This window comes from Gossypium raimondii, chromosome 9 (assembly GCF_025698545.1).
Source record: "Gossypium raimondii isolate GPD5lz chromosome 9, ASM2569854v1, whole genome shotgun sequence".
NCBI classification, from domain to species: Eukaryota; Viridiplantae; Streptophyta; class Magnoliopsida; order Malvales; family Malvaceae; genus Gossypium; species Gossypium raimondii.
In genome coordinates this window covers 48,404,218-48,419,178 of record NC_068573.1, presented here as the reverse complement: position 1 = coordinate 48,419,178, position 14,961 = coordinate 48,404,218, and the positions used below count along the sequence as shown (strand labels likewise).

The following is a 14,961-nucleotide window of genomic DNA, read 5'->3' as shown; positions in this document are numbered from 1 at the left end:
ATATCAAGTTTGCCATGCATTATATATATGAACGGAAGGTTGGGTTATTAAAATACTAATCGCATACAAATATATCGAATCGAATCCTCCTTCTATACATATTTTCATTTGTTAAAAAATAAATTATCTATATTTATTTTAAGAGCTTTTAATGAAATAAACCTATGGATAAAAAAGAAAGTACTTTATTCATAGAAAAAAATGATTGATGAGACTATTACCAACATATCATGACCTAATTGGTGACCTAAATAAAGGTGCTTTAAAGTGATGATTAAACTTAGGTTTCCTTTTGGTTTAAATATTTGTGGTATTTAATATTGGGAGAAGTTATTGTATGAAGCTGTGATTTCACGTCATTCTTATTCATTTTAATAGAAGAATAACAAATTAGATTTTTCCTCCTAATTTTCAACCTTTTCCTCTTGTAAAAATTCAAATCCAACTAAAAATGCAAAAAATTAGGAGAAAAAATCTGATTTGTTAGTCTGTTATTGGAAAAGGATAATGATGATATGGAATCACAGTTTCATATGATCCTTTCTCGACTTTAAATTATTATTATTACAAATATTTTTATATACAAAAATCGAGTTCTTGAACGTTGGGTTACATGCATGATAGAAACAAAGCTAACTTTTAGTTGGCTATATATATATATATACACACACCAAATTTAAGCCTATTGGTATTGGAGTTAATTAATTAGGGTTTAGTAGTATGCAAAATAACAAATCAAGGGGTTGATCTAATGATGAGCAAAATAAAAGGTAACCTCGTGAGCTGGTTTTTGAGATACAACTTACTCAGAAAAAGGTTGGTTTTTGATACTTGATAATAGTGGTTAATATTACATTAAATGTGGCCAACAGTTAGTTGTTGAGATGATTTAATGCGACCCCATTGGTTTATAAAAGCACTTTGGGGTTTCATCCATCTCATGAACGTAGCTAAAGTTGAACAAAAAAACAAAAATGGCAAGCTTTGCTCAGAGAGTTGTCTTGTTTTCTTTGCTTTGTTTTAATGTGTTTGTGGTGAATGTAGTTGCTAAGAATGTGGTAAATACGGATGAGAAGTACTTTTTGACTAAGGGAGGTGGGTTTGGTGGTGGGGGTGGTTTTGGTGGAGGTGGAGGTCTTGGAGGTGGTTTTGGTGGTGGTGTTGGAGGTGGAGCTGGTGGTGGTGGTGGACTTGGAGGTGGAGGTGGAGCTGGTGGAGGGCTTGGTGGTGGAGGTGGAGCAGGTGGAGGGCTTGGTGGTGGAGGTGGAGCAGGTGGTGGACTTGGTGGTGGCATTGGAAAGGGTGGTGGACTTGGTGGTGGCATTGGAAAGGGTGGTGGACTTGGTGGTGGCATTGGCAAGGGTGGTGGACTTGGTGGTGGGATTGGAAAAGGTGGAGGCCTTGGCGGTGGGATTGGCAAGGGAGGTGGACTTGGAGGAGGACATGGTGGTGGAATAGGAAAAGGAGGTGGAATTGGAAAGGGTGGTGGACTTGGAGGTGGTATTGGCAAAGGAGGAGGCCCTGGTGGTGGAATAGGAAAAGGAGGTGGAATTGGAAAGGGTGGTGGACTTGGAGGTGGTATTGGCAAAGGAGGAGGCCTTGGAGGTGGAATTGGAAAGGGTGGTGGACTTGGAGGTGGTATTGGCAAAGGAGGAGGCCTTGGAGGTGGAATTGGAAAGGGTGGTGGACTTGGAGGAGGACATGGTGGTGGACTTGGAGGCGGTATTGGCAAAGGAGGAGGCCTTGGAGGTGGAACTGGAAAGGGTGGTGGCATTGGCGGTGGCAGCGGCTTTGGTAAAGGTGGTGGTTTCGGTGGCGGTGTTGGAGGTGGTGCTGGTGGAGGATTCGGAGGTGGTGCTGGTGGCGGTGGAGGATTCGGAGGTGGTGCTGGAGGTGGAGCCGGTGGTGGATTTGGAGGTGGAGGTGGAGCTGGAGGTGGAGGTGGATTTGGCGGTGGTGCAGGAGGTGGTTTTGGCGGAGGGGCTGGTGGAGGTGGTGGAATTGGACACCACTAAACTACAAAGCTCACGTTGCATGGATTGCTGTCATTAGTCCAAAATGAGAGCATAATTTGAATGATTCGTTGAAACATTATATATTAGTAATAAATTACTAAAAAGTCAATAAACCGATACCAATTCCAAAATCTACCCTAAATTAAAGCTACTTTTATTTCCATTATTACCTCTCTTTTTGTTTAAAAATTATTTCTCATCCCTATATATTGTGAAAAGAAACCTTTTGTTATCAATTAGGTTAATATTTGATATATTGTAATTGAAAATTGAAGATTCAATACCATTAATAAATATTTTCTTTATTTCAATTATGATGTTGGGTGGCATATGACTTTTAATTTACATTTGTGGAAAATACATAAATCTTGTTTGGTTTGCATTTTTACGATCATTCAATGGTATAAAGTGAAACCAAATTCAAGAGAGGATTAGGGTCTATGATATTTGGAGTCCAATTAATGTTTCAATAATCTCCAATAACTCTGAAAACTCCATGAATGGAAGCTCAGAAAGAGCAATTAGCATTCATTGCCATAAGTGAATAGAACGCGACATATGAAACAAACTCGAAAAATCACCATATATTACAAGTTTGTGTATCATTTATCATTTTACTTCCAATAATCTTGAGTACCATAGGCTTGAAAGTTTATGTATCTTCTCCAATGAACGAAAGCTCGAAATTTAGGACTTTGATTCGAGTCCAGTACTACACATTGCCAATTCAGGGAAAAGGGTCTACAAGCAAACTTCCAATGAACAAAAAGATTCACTTGATGTTTGTGGCTAACAAGTATGCAAATCAAATGTAATTTTACGTATCTTCTCCAATAATTCTGAAACTCCATGAATGAAAGCTCAAAATAAGCATATCGACTTATCAAGGACTTCAATGTGAGTCCACTAGAATTCAAAGAAAAGAGCTTACAAGCAAACTTCCTATGAACAAAAACGATTCACTTCATGTTTGTAGCTAAATAACATGTAAATTTATGTATCTTCTTCAATGACTCTAAAAACTCCATGAATGAAAGCATGAAACTAGCATTCACTTCATGTTTATAGCTAAGTAACAAGTATGCAAATAATGTAAATAATGAAACATGAAAATCCATGTATCTTCTCCCATAACTCTGCAATTCCATAGATGAAAAGCACAAAAATAGTGTAATGAGAGGACCTTCAATGTGAGTCCATTAGCATTCAAAGCTACACATTGCCAAGTCTAAAAGCTAGTAGCTTTGCCAAGATGGACATAGCATGAAAAAATTGACTCATTACATAATTGTGTAAAATCTATATGAATATTCACATACATTGTAAATGAAATTTAAACTTATTTGTCATCTCCACCGATCTGAACTCCATGGAAGATGAGAACAGAGAGTAGTGAAAGAGGGCATTTGATTTAAGTCCATTAGCATTCAAAACTAAACACTGTTCATAAGACATTTTAGCTTTGCCAAGATGGACTAAATGGAACCCCAAGTAAAAACACTCAAAACAAGAACTATGAGCCATTTATTAGTGTATCTTCCTCACTGATTTTAGCTCCTTAATGTACAGCACACACAAAAAAAAAAAACTGCGAGGAAAGATATTTGATTTAAGTCCATTAGCATTCAAAACTAAGCATTGCCTATTAAGGCTTTTTGGCTTTGTCAAGATGGACTAACATGTACTGTATAAAATAAAAACAGGCATTCCACCATTAAAGGAATATATATATATTGATTATAAGAAAAAAAAAGGACAAACCCAAAAAAGTAAACAACTCTAAGAACCAAGATAGTATCTTCCTTTCCTAATCCAACCATAACCCATCATTTTCCCACATTTTCTCAGCATCCAAACACCAAAAAGTCTATTGAAAGGTAATGACTTTAGCAAGGGTGATGAATCTGGTGATGTGGGAGAGGCGTCTGATGAGTCGTGAAATGAGTAGGGTTTTAAGGACTGAGAAAGGTTTTGGCATTTTATCTTTGAACATTTTGGGCTTTTCCATAGAAAAAAGTTGGCCTTCGAATTAGACCCAACTACTGAATTATTTCATCTTTTTCTGGATAAAATAATATTTAGTATTTACCAATTGTTTTCATCTTGGTCTCTGGTATTTTACAACATTAGTCTTGAAACTTGATAGTTTTTTCAATTTGATCCTTAAACTTAGATTATGTCACATCATCACCGGAACAGTTTTAATTGTTTTAAACAATTTTAGATTTTATAAAAAAATTAAAATTTCTAAGTAGTAACATTTTGAGAGAGTGACATCTAATCACATCTTAATGAAATCTAAGTTCAAATACCAAATTACGAAATTGGGGAAATTTGCCAATGTTAACCAACAAAAGTAGAAACCAAATTGATTGAAAAAATTCAATGCCACTTCTAGAAGAAAAAGAAATACAGTGGATTTATTTGAATTCAATTGTATCTTCTCAAGCATCTTTTAAAATGTTTGCTTAAAGAAAATTGATTAACTTTTTATTATTGTTTAACAGTACAATTTTCTCAATATTAAAAAGCCTATTCTTTTTCTACTATAATTTCTATGAGAATTGAAGATTAGAACTTCAAAATCATACCATAAAATATGTCATAACCAAAGTTCAAAGCAAATAAACCCAAAACTTGCAAATGATAATTTAATGCCACTGAAAAACTTGTGACATGTTTATTTGAACTCCAAAATTAATGTCAAACACGAGTATATCCAATACATGTCCGGATATATGCCGGAGCATGTTCGGAGACAGAAAAATAAATAGTTCGAGTAACATAATAAATGAATATACAAACCAAGTTTTATTGTTTTCCTTTCAACAAGAAGCTCCAAGGTTACAGGATATGGCTGTTCATCAGCTTTCATTGCAGCCTTAATCTTGAAACCATATGCTCAGATTTCTGCCATTAGAAAGGAATTTGCAGGTGAGTACGGGAATATAGCCCTTCGATGATCGTCCAAATACATTGAAAAACAAAAAAATGATTGAACATATCCATGTTGGATTATAACCGTATCCAAGAGTCATATCCGAGTACAAATAATATAGGTTTCATCCCTATGGGGCAAATGCTAGTTTCTTTTACCAATTTTGGTAAGCGGTTACGATCCGTATCTTAACGTTCTATGATTGACTCTCGATATTAAGGTGAACTCGAAAGGGGGCTGATTAAACAACGGTAAACTATTTGAACTCGGAAATCAATCTGGACAAACTATAGAAACTGAAGTAGAATCCTAGATCTACGATCAACGTGAGTTGTTGTCTTAAGACCCTTCAACAACATAAACGAGTATTCCATATCAACAAGAAACAATCAGGATTTGTACCATCGATCACGTTTCATTCAAGAAACAAAAACGAGTAATATAGGTTTCATCCCTATGGTTCTTTTACCAATTATGACAGAAGTTTTCCAGTGTTCTAGCATGGTAAGCGGTAACGATCCATTTCTTAAGGAAGCTTAAGGTTCTAAGATCAACTCCCGTTATTAAGGTGAACTCAAAAATGGGCTGATTAAACAACGGTAAACTAGAAGTACATCGGACCACAAGGTTAAAACTAACTCGGGAATCAATCGGGACAAACTATAGAAACTGAAGTAGAATCCTACATCCACAATCAACAACAAAAAAAGAGTATTCCATATCAACAAGAAACAATCAGGATTCATATGATCATTTATGTTTTCATTCATGAACTAAAGAAAACCGAAGGGCAACTAACCTGTTCACTGTACGGCAAGTACTTTCCATCAAATGTGACGACAACACGGTCTTTCCCGTCCACGCCTTTAACTTTGTCAACAGAGCAGTAGAAGTCTATAGCTGACATGCTAAACAAAAACGATGAACATGAATTAGTGAATGGACATATGAAAATTAAAATCATTTAGACACCCAGAGCTTGTTTAAGTTCTCCGTGCTTGAAAATTGAAACTCGACCCCCCCAAAATGCTCCGAGACTCCATATTTTGTTAAGCACCTATTGTATGAAATCCATGCTTGACACTTATGCGAACATAAGTCCAAGGATATGATATTCCAAAGACCCTCCACACACACACACACACACATATATATAACTCGTGTTTGACAATGAATATGAGGATATGAGCTCAAAAGACACTTCAAATGTGCGGAACAATTTTACATAGAACTCCCTTAAGCTCTCTTAATTCCTGTTCTACCCCTAAACTCAAACACCCCAAACAGATCTTTTGGCTCAAGAAAACAATCAGAAATCCAGATTTTATTTCTAAATTCAAATTGTGTTACAAGTTCCAGAGGCTAAATTTTTTCATTTTCTACTCACTGATTAGCTCAAAACCCTAAACAATCCAAAGAAATGAATGGCCAAAAAATACACCCAAAATAAACCACTGAAAAAAAAAAACAACTTACATCCCATCACCAAACTCTTCATTGATAATCTCCTTTATGCTCTCACCAAAATGCATCACTGCCTCATTCAACCTGCAAAAAAGCAAAAAAGAAAAGGTATTTAAAAAAAATATTCTTTTTTGGATAATTTAACATGAATTGTGTAAGAAGAAGAACCTGTAAACAGTGGGTTCTTGGATAAGGTTCGGATCATAGGACCGTAACGGTGGTTTCATCATCTCATGGAGAAGCTCCTCAGGCAATTCGGGCAAGGCTGCCCTTAGCTTAGGAGCGGTTTCAGTCTTGAGCTGAGCCTGGCGTTTGAGGAGCTGAGCCACGTAAACGTTGGTTAAGCCGGTTTCTTCGGCTATTTGATTGTAGGATTTGCCAGATTTTTGCTTTACGGCTTGCAGGCGGCTGCTGATAGTGTGTTTACTTTGGCTGTCCATTTTTTTTCCCGTGTTTGGAAAGAAGGAAAAGTCAGGAAAGTTTCAAGATGAAATTATCGGAATCTTTTAGCATTTTTGGTCAAATTCTATAATTAGTCCATGCATTTTATAAAATTTACGAAAATGGTCCCTTCACTTCTATTTTAGTTAAATTGATCTTGTTTTTTTACGAGTTTGTAAATCTTACTCTAATCGTTAACTCCTATATATTTTACAAGACTGAACCATTTAAGGGACAAAAAAAACTTAGGTTTAAGTCTTCAATTGATGCCCGTTTTGGACAATCCCTACATCCTAACCCTATCTATAAACCTAAAAGGATTAAATTACAACATATTAAAATATAATGATTAAATCTTAAATTTTAGAATAATAGAGAGGCCGAAGCCATAATTTAGCGAAAAGCTACGTTGATCTTGATCATGTTAGATATCTTCCTATGTTTCACTAAACTCCGAGGATTCAACACAATCATACTCAATTGAATTCCTATACTTGAAACAAAACACCACCACGATGTAGAAAACAAGGTTAATTGAAACCATAATTACTAATATCAAATTGAGGGGTGAAGTCAGAAAAGTTTTTTAGGGAAGATACAATTTTACTATTTTAAAAGTATATATCTTTATAACTTTCAAAAGATATTAAATCAATTTATTATTATTAGAGGGACTGGAGTGTAATTTTACTTTTGTTAATTTAAAATTAAAAAAATTTAAAAGCACTAATTACCGGGTCACTGCCAGCCGCCCCTAGCTGTCCCTGTGTCCAATAATAATTGTCCAAACGACTCTTGTTTATGGTGTCCTGGAGCCAACCAAGTTTCTCATCCCCATTGGTTAATCTTTTCGACCACGAATGCCCTGACTGGGCTCATGGGAGCCACCTGGTTTGCAAACAATCTAGCAATGGTTTGTTCCAAAACTCCATCGAAGGCCCCGAGTAATACCAACTGAGGTGCCAAATGGGCAATAGACATTGTGCTTGTTAAGTAAATCAGGATCACATATTTTTTCGATCGGATTAAACTTTAAAAATCGATAATTGAATAAAATTAAATTCATAATTTAAAAAAATTAATGATTAGAACAATTGAGTAGATTTTAACCAAACTAGTCCATCCTATATTCATGAAGCTCACATTTTTCTTTTGTGCTTTCTCAAATCCCAAATATCCCAATTCCCATCCCTTTGCCTTCAGCACTCAACAATCTTCATTCATATATCAACCAACAAACATTTAACTCAACTAAGAAAATCAATATACAATCCCTCATTTCCTTCAATAATTCTCTCCACTAAAATCCTTGAAATCAACAATCACATCCATTAAAACCCCATTACTAGAGAATAAAAAAACCCAACCTGTTCTTCAAATATTCACACTGTATATATAATTTTTCATTGATTACAAGTTCCTTTTGGCCAATTGAAACGATTTCTTCAAGAACAAGTTAGCCGTTCGATCATTTCTATGGCACAATACTCGTAGTATCGTGTTTGGGTCCGATCTATTCCATCTTCCCGTCGTCGGTGGCATCGGTAATTTTTGACCTATGCCGATGAACCCTATTCCACTGGTCTCACAGGTAACGATGCTGAAATCTTCTATTAACTGTTCGGTGCTTTGCCCCATCAAGGATATTACTCCTTCAGCTTTCTCGGCTTCTTTTTGGATTACATCTTCGGGTATAGCGCAGAACACCCTTTTTAAGCTATCGAAATCTTCTTCGATCATCTCGTAATCGGACCGGTTGAAGATCCGAGATGGAACTCCGGCGAGGAGTACCATGAGGAATGCTTCGAATGACGCTTTCATTACTTCTTTCATTGCTAATGCTTGTGCTTGGTCCGTTAGGATAGTGGTGAGAACGGTGAGGTTTTCTTTGAGGATTCGTAGGGTGGGCCGGAGTCTTGAGCTGGTTACACTGCCGGCGTAGAGGCTTTCGTAAAAGACGAGGCTCGAGTCGAGGAAGATAAGGCGGTACGCGGCGACTTCCGATACGTGTTCGCATGCGGATTGGATCGATTGGTTCGCTTGTTCGAAGTAGGAAAAGGAAGTAACGTTCTGCTTACGGTTGCTTAAACGACTCTTCGACAAAACCCTCGGCGAGACTGCGAGGGTCTTGTCGAGGGAATGGATGTGGGTGATCAAGTAATGCAATGTGTTGAGGCGGACGTAAAGGCATTGCGTCCCAATGCTCGTCGATGGGGACGGATGTTGGTATTTAGTGGTCATAAGTTGGTGCATGTCCTCGACACGAACCCCGCATGGACTAGCCCTTTTCCAAAACCTCGAAAACATCGAATCTTGGTTGCATCTCGTTAATGGAGGAAGTGCTGGAAGATAATTCTGCTTGGAACCTGAAAAAAGAATCAAATAAAAACCCTAAAACCTAAATCAAAAACCCGTGAAGGAAGCACAATGAAATGTTACTCACCACATGATGCTACAAAGATAATATATTCTTCAATGATTTTCTCTAGACCTTCGGCTAAATCAAGAATCAAATCCTCAGTAACCCCGATCGGAATTTCAAAAAAATCATTCACAGTTTCCTTTATTAATGCCATCAACTCGACCGCCGAATGCGCGTACAGCTCGGTTTTCGACTTCGGGTTCCATGTCTACAACATAAATTACAACCAATTAGTATGCTTTTTAACCATAGATTTAGAATCCAAAAAGTAAATTGATTTACTTCAGTTTTCTTTGCACTCAGAAGTAACTTTTTCCCTTTCTTTAATCTTTCATCGATCCATTGTCCCAATAGCCTTATTGTGACTGTATCAACTTCATAAGGCATCATTTCTCTAATAATCACTTTGCCTCCGTTGCCGCACTCATCGAAATCTTCAACCACCATTTGAACCAGGACTTTTTCGAGTTTCGCGGCTCGTTGTAGCACCCCGACGATCTCACTGTTCAGCATTTTCGTCCCGGCTAAATGTTGTTTCAACACTTCTCCGTAACATTGATGCAGCGTCACGGCTGCAATACTGCCCGCAGTTGTATGCCATTTCTTCAATATTGGACTAAATAACTCCCTCTCTTGCGCGGCTAAATCCTCGGTTTCTTTAGCCAATTGAAGTAAGTTTTCATAAGCTTCCCCTCTTCCTCCCATGGTAGCATTTTTCACATTATCATTGATCTGTGGCAAGAAATAAGCATATTTGATGATAAGAATATAGTTTGCCTATATATTGCCTATTTGTGTGTTAAAGTACTCACCCTTGCAAAAGCATTCTTCATGGAAGATCGAATGTAGTGATCAATACGATTACCGGACGAATCCGAGACTTTTACATCCCCTTTCTTGCCCTCCTCTGTTTCGATCCGACGGCATTCGGCCAAAATCTTGGTCGATAATATTCCCAAAGGTAAAAGATTATCAATCCCACCAATAGTTCCTCTATTGAAATACTCATGGTAGTTAAGCAACTTTTTTTCCGCCCAATTTTGCATCACAACCAACATGGACAACAATATTTTCATGTACGTTTCGTCCCGATTCGACTTCTTCACGTCGTTCTCCACCTCCGACAACATAGTAAACGCTGCGCGAAGGAGGTCGGGTTCCACTTGGTTTGTCACGACGTATTGCTCAAAAAGCACCCAAGCAAAACACACGTTGTGCATCGGCTTATTGAACCCCAACGTAGACCACGTCTTCTTCATCAATTCGAGCAATTCATCAACCTCGTCCAACACTAACGTCTCGTCCCTAGTGCTGAAAATGGATCTAAGGAGAGCGGTATAGATGTGTACATTGAGAGGGTACCCGTCGGCCCAATGACAAACTGTAGTGGGAGCGCCATTGCTGCTCCGCCAACATAAAGACACGATGCTGTTGCACAACGTACGCATCATGTCGGAATTCTTGCTGGTGTCGATGGCTTTCAACTCACCGGCTCGGATTATGTCGCGGAGACGGATCATGAAAGAATTGGCTTTGTCTATAGGTATTGATGGATAAAGGATAAGGCCTGTTTCTAGTATCTTTAGCTGACGTTTTTGCCATGCATGGTACTCGTGCGGGTCATTGAATTCGGATGGTTTTAAATGCCGAAGAAGCTCTAGTGGAAGGATTATAGTTTCTGATCTCTTTCCTGTCTGTTGAAAGCAAAATTCAATAAATTAGTAGGGACTAAATTTGTGAAAAACCCTTTTTAAATTCGGTAAAGAAAAGGGTTAATTGCGCTGAACATCCTAAACTACCGCTTAGATTATAAATCAGTCCCAAGCTTCAAAACGTTCTTATTGAATTTCAAATTCACTATTACTTGTAAGCTTGGGGTTTAAATTTTAGCTCGCTTCTAAAGAGCATGTTTAAGACTTCATGGACAACTAGAAGGAGCGCAGCTACGGGTAGGCCAATTAAATGGACTAATAACAGTTTTTGTCCCCCTAGTTGTTAAGTATTCCATTCAAGTTTTATAGAAAAAGTTTTTACCTTTGGCCTCCCAAAAGTTTAAAATTTTATTTTGATCTCAATATTGAATTCCCCACTTAGCCCTTCAAAACTAGCTTCTAACTTGTTAAAAACAAACACCGTCATTAAAATTTGATCCTGGCTAACACCTAAGCTGACAGCTAGAGTCACAGAAAGACCTAAAAAATATGATATTGAGAGATTAATTTGAAATTTGGGATGCTTTGGGGACGTATTGTGGAATTAACCAAAATTAAAATTAAAATTTTACTACGTACTTGGCCCGCGAGGGTTCTGGTGAGAGTCTTCCTAAGCCTATGATCACTTTGTTCAGTCACCCTCATTTGTTGCCTCATAAGTTCTGCTGACGTCAACGGCCGCCGTGGCCAGGGATTCTGCGCCGAAGAAAACCCCATTCCAATGCCAGAACCGGTGTTAATACTACAATGTCCTTGAGAAACAAACGACGACGTCCCAGACATTCCGCCGCCGCCATTATAGCCCGTCGGAATAAACGACATCCTCCGAGAAGGCGACTTTTTCAACATCTTTAAACCCAAAGCCTTTTTAACCTTACTCGTTGGGGTCATTACCACCCCATTCACCCGCCCGTTTATTGAACCTGACCCGTGCGATTCATTCCCTCCTCCATCCACAACATTCCCATGGTGATCATGCGAAGATGACATCGAAGTGTTCCGTCCTCCGAACCCCGGCGATGAACGACAAGCCGTGAAGAAAATCTCGTAAGCTGCTTCACGGATGGCGTCACAGTCGAGACCATCGAGGTATTCGAAAGGCCATTCCAGGTCGATTTCGTACTCTTCCAATACCGGGGTTGGGGTTGTGGTGGTGGTGGGAAGGGAAGTGCCGGTGTTGGTGTTTGTGGCGCCATGGAGGGGACCGGTGCACAACTCCCGCTGTGAACGGTGGTCCATGGCTGAGAAAGGGTTGGGGGAATGAGGATGGGGGAAAGTCGACAATCAATGGAAAATGAATTGAAAGGAGCCCGTCGAACGGATGGGAAAATGGGTTTAGATTTAGTTTTTATAAGGAAAGAGACAACAAAAAAAGAACAAAAACAAAAAACAGAGATATTGTCGGCCATGAATGATTGACTGGTTTTATGGAGGTTTGCCAACGTTGTAATGCAATGAAAACGAAGAATGATAGGCTGGTACTAAATTATACTTAAGATAGCAATATTTTCTTTACTAGTCAAATTTACTTCTATCCCAGCCTCTAATAATCATCTCTTTTTATGTCACTGTAAAAAACATATAGGTGAATTTACTGGCAGGTCCTCTCTTACATGGACCCGATAAGTTAATCCTTGATTAAAAATAATCATGTAAGAGTTAAACATTTACTATTTAAAAATATCACTTATTGGTTAACATAATTAATATTTTAAAAGTTATTTTATGGCTCTGTAAATAAAACGTTAAACTTCAAATGAAAATAATAATTTTCATGCCATTTTTAAATAGTAACTATTAATCTATTTAATAATGAGAGAACTGAATTGATCTAGCCCTTAAAATAAGAGGACTTGGCATACAATTTCACCAATATATACTTAGTTTATTTTTTCTTGATCTGTACATTATTGTTTGAATTGGAATGGAACAATCAATTGGATTAGGAATTAGTTGGAGTATCAATTCAAAGAAATTGGTATAAATAGGTTAAATTAGGCTAAAATCGGTTGAACTGAATTTTTTATTTTTATAAATTTTTAATAATTTATTTAACTGAACCGGACGAAACAATCGAAGCGATCAGACTAATTAGACTGGTGAACTAATAGCTTGACCGAATCAGATCCGGTACTAAAAATTTTATATAAGAGTTGATAATAACGATTTGATGCGTTGTTTTCGAATTTCATAGGGACAAACGGTACGTCATGAATGCCTTCGTGGCAAATAAGCGAACAATTTTTGAGAAGGTAATATTATTATAAAAATAAACTTTTTATAGTAATAAGCATAATACTTTAAGGTAGTATTTAAAGTAATAAGGGCAATGCAGTGAAATTAAGTTATAATCATGTTTCAATATATATTAAAAGAAAACACTTTCAAAATACTTTATTTTAAATTAAAAATATTCTTCCCAATAGGTTGACAAAACATTTATAAATTAAATTAAAATCTCTACATTTTATCATAATACAAAATATCAAAATTCTAAAGAATAAAAATAATATTATTTATGTTTTTGAATCGTATTATTTTAATAAAATTTATAATGAATTTCTACTAAATAGTATATTTTAATTTATATATAAAACTAAAATGGGAGGTTCTCGGCATAATAACCTATATATATTTCCTTTAAGAAAAAAAATACAACTTAAGAGGCTCTCTTTCAAGTTTCAATCATCTAATTCCGTTTGTGGGTCAAATTTTGCTATTACAACTAAATTCTAAATTTAATATATTTTTAATTTAACTAATTTTAATTTTAATATTTATATTTTTAAATTTTTAAATTTTTAATAACAGTTAAATATATTTAGTTAGATAAAACATATATTTATAAAATTTAACTCTAGTTTAATATCAATATACCAATGTCGTCCATTATTGTTGTCGAATAAAACTTCAATTGAATATGTATAATCTAATGAGTTAGAGTAGAATTGCATAGGAGTGTTCAAGCGGTTAATCGTTCGATTAATTGAATTGAAGTAGTATTAATTGAAGTAATTTTAATTTTTAATTGTTAACAAAATTAAAACTTTTTAAAATATAAAGTAACCGAACCCGAAATATTTCAGTTAATTGATAATGTTTTTGGTTAAAACAAGTATAAAACATATAAAAAATAAATTGATAATGCTCATTTGACTAAATTATCGGAATTAACCGAATTAAAACTACATATAATTTGTATTATTAATTATTAAGTTCGGTTAATTACCCGATTTTGAATCGAATTAACCGATAAACAAACTTTCAAAAAAATATTAACCGACTTCCAATCGAATTAGATTGGTTTGGTCAGTTAATTTGATTTTAACCGAAATTTAAACACCCCTAACTATGCATGGGTTGGGTCACCTGTCTAGGTTCGGTGGCCTAATCAAAGAATGGGAGAGTTTGGACAAAAATACAAGACTCAAAAAATAGATTTGGGTAAATTTTAGGACTCATTTTTTATATGAGTTGGACTTTGGTCAAGATTTTTTTGGCTCCAACTTGACTTGACCCGAATATATTATGTTATAAAAATAATTATATTAATTATATATGTTAAATAATAATTTTATATCTTCACATTAAATCACTAACCCAATAATAATTAAACCCATTACCCAAAATCTTAAACCCAACTAAAACCCAATCCAAAATATAAAAGTTGAAAATTATATTTAATATAATAAAACATTTATTATATTTGTGGTAAATACTTTTTAATGTATTTTTAATGTGTTAGAAAATTTTATTTGAGCGGATCTTAGTGCTATTATATTTTTAAAAATTAATTTAGAAAAATTCAATATGAATAGATTGGATTGAGTCCAAATTTACCTTTTTAAATTGGATCGGACTTAAAAAAATAAAATCTATTTTTAAGTCGAACTTGAGTTTAAAAATTAGTCTAAATACATGTAGAGTAATTCTAAAAGAATAATGATATTCCGACTCTACAAGCAACAA

General features: G+C 35.9%; 3 protein-coding genes across 3 annotated transcripts; 1 reads left to right on the top strand and 2 right to left on the bottom strand.

Annotated features, from left to right (window-relative positions):
* Positions 1–927: 927 nt before the first annotated feature.
* On the top strand, positions 928–2,326 carry LOC105800636 (glycine-rich cell wall structural protein). Its single transcript, XM_052621081.1, has one exon. It carries the CDS (start codon positions 975–977, stop codon positions 2,013–2,015), a length of 1,041 nt encoding a protein of 346 aa, XP_052477041.1. The 5' UTR covers positions 928–974; the 3' UTR covers positions 2,016–2,326.
* A 2,326-nt stretch (positions 2,327–4,652) lies between these two features.
* LOC105800635 (cyanate hydratase) lies at positions 4,653–6,891 on the bottom strand. The gene is made up of 4 exons (XM_012631865.2): positions 6,586–6,891; positions 6,430–6,501; positions 5,753–5,861; positions 4,653–4,925 (listed from the first exon to the last, which is right to left on the bottom strand). Exons 1-4 carry the CDS (start codon positions 6,855–6,857, stop codon positions 4,887–4,889), a joined length of 492 nt encoding a protein of 163 aa, XP_012487319.1. The 5' UTR covers positions 6,858–6,891; the 3' UTR covers positions 4,653–4,886.
* A 1,115-nt stretch (positions 6,892–8,006) lies between these two features.
* Positions 8,007–12,401, bottom strand: LOC105800634 (protein unc-13 homolog). Its single transcript, XM_012631864.2, has 5 exons — positions 11,572–12,401; positions 10,093–10,974; positions 9,563–10,012; positions 9,302–9,488; positions 8,007–9,224 (listed from the first exon to the last, which is right to left on the bottom strand). The coding sequence occupies exons 1-5, from the start codon at positions 12,229–12,231 to the stop codon at positions 8,269–8,271; spliced, it is 3,135 nt and encodes a 1,044-aa protein (XP_012487318.1). The 5' UTR covers positions 12,232–12,401; the 3' UTR covers positions 8,007–8,268.
* Positions 12,402–14,961: the final 2,560 nt, after the last annotated feature.